Raw genomic sequence first — 6000 nt, 5'->3', positions numbered from 1 at the left:
TACCCTGCAGTAGGAAGTTTTGTGTGTGAGCAAATGCAAGTTTTTAATCTTGGATCATGAGCTGCTGTATTACTGACTCAGCAGATGCTGTGAGAGAAAGCAAAGGAAGGAGTGCTCAGAGTGAGGCTGAATGCTCTGGCAGCACAGAGCACTCCATGTGCTGCATGACTAAGGGAAAAGCAATGCTCTGGGACCGAAGCCAAGGATGCTTCTCCTTTCTTTGTTTCAATAAGCATTGGTATGGTTTGTTGGTTTTTTGTAAACATGCAGTTCACAAGGTAAGTTTGTGTTTTGCAGAGCAGCAAATGATTTTAAAGCAATTCCATTGTAAACAGCTCGTTTTGAGCTGCTGGGAAGGGAAAAGCAAGATGCAGAGTCATGTCTCATACACAGCACACTTTACAATGAAAAAGAGCATCAACAGAGACAGCAACAGTTCTGGGGTTACAACACAACCAACAGACATGAAATACCACTAAGACTATTAACTGATCACATACATCAATTCACACGAGTAATTTTGCTGCAGAGTTTTTGCTTTCTTTATTCCACTGTTTGATGTTCAGTGCATTTTCTGCTGTTTATAAATGGACCATAGGATTTCCTGGAACTTGGGGTTAACCTAGAAATAAAAATCAGTTTTCCTTGAAACTCTAATAGGCATTTTATACCTTGGGCCTCAAAAGGATGTGTGGCACCATGACTGGTGGTGATTTAGAACAGCATTCCAATTTATCCCACTGCAAATAAGTGAATTTCCATCAGGGTTGATTGATTCAAGCACAGGAAGTGTTTGTTACTTTCTTTTTTCACTTGTGTAATGGCAAAATTCAACAGTACAAAAATGAACAGTGCAAGGGATGTCGTTAAGGCTCTTTCTCAGTGAATACTCTGTTTCAGCTGTTCTCCTAAGTTATTTGTTCTTTATAGCACAGGCATAGCTGGGATCAGAATTCACAGCTTCACACAGACAAAAATCAGGTAACATAATTAAAGACTTCTGTATCCTAGTTCTCCATAAAGGCCAAAGTATAAACATTGAAAAAACATGTTTTAAGCTCCCCCAAAGAAGATTTCAGAAAAAAGATCTTCCTGAGTAATGTCAGGACTGTGACTGTTGTGTGTCATAACAACACCACAATCATCTCTGAGAAAGAATGACTGTAACTTCCCTTTCCCTATGTTTTAGGCATTTGATGCTGGCTCTCCATTCAGTCACTAGTCTGTGGGACAAACCCACACCTAAGTGTGCAAAGCATTGTACAAATGCTCAAAGCTGCAAGCCCTTAGCTCAGGATTCCTCACCCCAGATCCTGACAACCTGATTTCTGCAAATAATCCCTTCTGTAAGCAAAACAAGATTTGGCTTTAGACACCAGAATGTGGATTTTCATCTTTCAGCCCTTGAGACCTGCCTCAAGGCAGATTATATTACACCTTACAAAAGCTTTTAGAGCTTATGGACCATTTTCTGTGAAGCCACCACCAAAATCAGCACGACCACCTTAGCCCTTGGCAAAACAAATACTGTAGCTTGCTTATCAGAATTATTTTGTGTAATTTTACTCCACTGATACTCACAGTGAACCATCAGATTATGTGCAAGACCCTGGGGGTGATTTAACTTCTCTGATAGGCATTCAAACGATGCACAGGGTTTAGAGCAGTGCTACAAAGAGTTCTCTGGGTAACTAACAAAGAACCTGCAGCAATCCCCTTGATTTCTCATGGGAGGCAAACCAGAAACCCCCTGACCTTGGCTCCACTGGTGGCACAGCCTCTGTCCAAGGGGTCCCAGCAGGCAACGACCCAACAACAGAACATCTGAGCCTGTTTCAGTGCTGAAGCCACAAGGCTCTTCCAGGAGACCTGGAACCACATCAGCAGGTTCTACAAGGGGCTCATGACCTACACCAAGATGTTCCAACCAAAGGTTTGAGTGACAAGTGTCAATCTCACATAGCACAAAGCTCAGCCCTGTGTGGGGCTTGGTTTCCTTCCTTAATTACCTTTAGCAAAGAACAGATTATCTAATTTCACAATCTCATACTGGCAGTGGTTGTTACAACAGAAAGCACAGCAAACCAGTGCCCTTTTTCCGTTCTCCTCACCAAAAACATGACTTCAATGTAGAAAACACCTTCACCATACAAGTACCACAACACTGACAGTGGCAATTTAGAACCCGAGTGATATTAAAATGTGAGGCAAGTACTTGATAGACTGTTTTCCTGATAAGAAAATCTAGAGAATTTAATATTTTGAAGATGCCCATGGGACTCAAACAAAGAACTCTAGGAACCTCTAGTACCCACCAGTGAACACCTTCCCCACACAGAGTTTCACAGGCAGTTCCAGGACTCCTGCAGGAAGGTTGGCAGTCCCACCTGGACACCTGTGGGGTTATTTCTGAGAGGCAGGATGAACTGATCACTGCTCTGAACTGTACATGCAGGGGTTAAGCTAATAATAAACATGCAGATAGTGAGGGCGAGGGCAGCAGTGGGACAGAACTTTCCTGGGAGGGTTTACATTCTGTCAATCCACTGAAAGGTTTTGTGTAGATCAGCTATGTTCTAGTCAAAGACTCAAACACTACTTTATGCACACATCCAACAACCCAGTGAGTAGCACCTACTTGTACTGGTACACGACAAGAACAACATCCAGGCCTTGTGTTCTCATCTGTCTGAGCTTATCTGGGATGCAATGCCAAAGATCCCGACACCTATTGAACACGTGCTGGGAGCAAAGAGGTCATTAGTGACAGCATGTTACATAATAGAAGTGAAAAAGGAATGCACCAAAACACTACTGAAATTACTTACTTCACCTGGGGAAAAAAGTTCCAAAGAGTGACTGCTCTGTGGGTGAATTTCTGGCTGAAATCAATGAGCATTAGAACAAGGATCCATTTCTGTTGTTTTCCTGCAAGCCCCAAACAGACAAGGTGGATTTAATTTCAGCCACATGATAAATCATTTCCATGTGATCACCCAAATAGAATTTGCAGGATCAGGATCTTAAATTCTTACTATTACAGTTACAGGTTCATACCCAGCAATGGGCACTGATGCCTTGAAAGGAACAGAATTGTGACTCCTGGTGCATCAAGACTTCTTTGACTTCCACAGGAGGAAGCAAACGTTAACTTCTTTATCCATGGCAATTACAGTTTCCTACAGATGGTAATTCCCAGGGCAGTTTCCTCAGGATAATGTCTCATACTTCAGCTCCAGGTATGACAATGAATGCATTACACAGAGGTCAGTAACCAGTGGATACTTGGGGGGTTTATATTGCATTTTTCTCTGGGAAGCAGAAGGTAATAAATAGACACAATTAGACAACACAAATGTTCTTTGCAAGACAAATTTCAGGACTAACACAAGCTGGCAGAGCATTAACATTCATTCTTAAAGCCGAAAGTTCTTCATCCTAGAGTGTTTTCCTGCAGCATTACAGACTTGGTATAAACCAGCTGCAGTGGCTAACTAGTTCTAATACAGCAGTTTACTCATAACTGTAACATGGATTTTCAGTTCTATAATAACATACAAGTTTTTATAGCCTAAGGATACATTGACCCCCGTATATACAACTCATTTTGCCTACCACTAAAGAAAATTTGCTTTTAAGGGTTTACAGTAAATGGGAGGCCAAATTCAGGTCACCTTCCTTGTAGGATGAATCCCCCTGGTCAGTGTGATTCATGTGAGAATGAAATAAGTGGTGTTTGGCTGTGGCAGAGAGCCAAGAACGATCCATCCAAAGGAACTGAGGGAATCAGAGTGGAATTGCTGCAATTACAGGCTGCAGTTACTAAAAACATTGTATGAAGTTCCACGCTTACATAAGGAAGCTAAATGTAGTTACCAAATTTATATTTAGCCCAGGTATTAACATCTTCCACAAACACTTCTGTGAAGGGGCTAATCATTAGTGATCACAACTCTGAGCTCTGCTGGCTCCAGAACACACAGCTTCCAGCAGTTGAACCCCCTGAGGTTTTGGGCTGGAGTCAGAATGCTCCTTCCAGATTGCTTAACCTCAGTTCCTGCAGCAAATGCCACTTCCCTTTTTGATCTTCCATCAAACAAGCCAAAAACTACTCCCAGTGGCTCACAAGTCATACCGAGCTTCAACTTCACAAAGACAAGTTGAACAGATTCGATTTTGAGAGTATCCAGTCCATTGCTTTTCCACGGCATTTTATTTCAGAACAACTACCTGGAGTTATTTTCCTGTCAAGTGATAAAACCTGATCAGAGTAATACCTCAACTGGTCACACATTCCCAAGGAATTCATCATCAAGAGCGACTGTTCTAGTCACTAATTAGCGTGGTGTGTGTGCTGATTGATTACACTTTGGTTAAGCTTAGGTGTCAGCTTTTCCATATGTGCCTTCTGGAGGTCTGTAGTACTTTGGGAAAGCCATCAGCTGGAGCATGTTGAATGCATACTTTCTGCATTTGACATTCTTCAGCACATTCTCTATGCGGCATCCTTCTCTAGTGAGAGGGGGAAAAAGGACAACTGCATCAAACACAGAATAAAGAAATATGCTTTATTTGTTCATTGCAGAGTTTCAGCAACAGTTGAAGTAAAAATAACAAAGATTCAACTCTACATTTTTCTGTTTTCCACAAGTGATGATACATCTTACAAAGTTAAATCCAAGGCCAGGCCCAGTACAGTTATTGCCCTCAGAAATAGGTGATAAGATTTTTCCATCCCCCCCAATATATTTGCCCTTGAGGTTAAAGTTTAGTAAAAAAAATTCAAATACTTTAATGATACATTTTTCTCTAATTCCAGAAATATATTTGCCTTTTAAACCTTTTCATACTTCTCTTTTTTTTTCCAATTTGTTTGCTATATATGTGCGAGTTTACACTGCCCTAAAAACGCAGATTCTAGGAATAAGGCATTTTAGTAAGTCTGGCCCTAGAGATTTGTGAAGGAAAGTTTCATCTCTGCTTCGTCTCCTGCATGTTCAGCTTTGCAATGAAAAAAAAGAGAGAATGGCTTTTCAAACAGCCCAATCCACCTCTCTGCGCTACAAAGGGAGGATGTTCCCACATACAGTACAAAAGTCACAAGTGCCAAAGTGGTGCATCAAGACAGAAACAGGACCTCCTTAAAAAGAATAGAAAAGTGTCTTGAAAGCAAAAGCAACTAAAGCAACGGTTACAAACAGGTTAATTCCATTACAAAACAGAACTTAGTCTATTCCATTCAGTCACTCTACAGAAAAGGGTTAGTCGTAGCAAAGTAATAATTATTCATTAACCGAAACCGATCCCATCAGCGAGTAACAATGGAAAAACCACCACGAAGGTTAAGTCTGACAAACCACTGCCCTGCCACGTTCCCGGGGTTAGTTTGTGCTGTGCAAATTCACTTTGGGTCTTTTTGTTTCATGAGACTAATCACTCTGGGGAGAGGGGTTCAAGCATTCAGGATTCCACACCTTCTATACAGTGACGGCATTGAAAGTGGCTTTCTTCGAGCTAATTACAGTGGGAAAGCTTTACCATGGACAGAAAGAGCAAATCAAGTCACTCGATGCATAGTATACTTCTCAGAGTTCAGAAAAGAAGAGCGAAAACACAGTACATTTCAGACACTCGTAAAGATGAATCCTTGGGGTCTGAGCTTGTAGAAACATTACAACAGAGCTCCTTTTGCTAAAGTCACTGCGTTGTTGTTTGTAGAAAAGAAAGGAACACGAGTGAAGTTTATTGATATTTGGCTAGTAGCAAAGCAAGACTTAAAATAAGCCACACAACCAGCAAGTGTGAGCTGACAAGCAGCAAGGCGACAGGGTAGAAGTGTCGAGAAGTTGGCTTGGTATCAGTTACACAGCCTGTTTCGGGGTCATCCGAGTCAGTCAGGGCTCCCTGGGTCTGGCTGCTGTTGAACAGGGGAAGTTAGGAACAGATAGAAGAGCGTTTAACAGCACAGAAAGCCAACAGGAGGTATTTTGACAACGCGAG

At 41.6% G+C, this 6000-nt stretch overlaps 1 protein-coding gene across 1 annotated transcript in view; it reads right to left on the bottom strand.

Moving 5' to 3' along the window:
* Positions 1-4379: 4379 nt before the first annotated feature.
* The window catches only part of LOC103799777 (type II inositol 3,4-bisphosphate 4-phosphatase-like), a gene marked incomplete at its 5' end in the record, with an annotated part of 48815 nt that continues 47194 nt past the window's right edge, over positions 4380-6000 (bottom strand). The window contains one exon of the mRNA XM_009072124.1: positions 4380-4512. Coding sequence (XP_009070372.1) covers positions 4380-4512 — 133 coding nt within the window. The remainder of the gene's footprint in view (positions 4513-6000) is intronic.

The sequence above is a fragment of the Acanthisitta chloris genome, unplaced genomic scaffold (genome assembly GCF_000695815.1).
Source record: "Acanthisitta chloris isolate BGI_N310 unplaced genomic scaffold, ASM69581v1 scaffold5063, whole genome shotgun sequence".
Taxonomy (NCBI): Eukaryota; Metazoa; Chordata; class Aves; order Passeriformes; family Acanthisittidae; genus Acanthisitta; species Acanthisitta chloris.
This window is presented reverse-complemented; position numbering and strand designations above follow the sequence as displayed.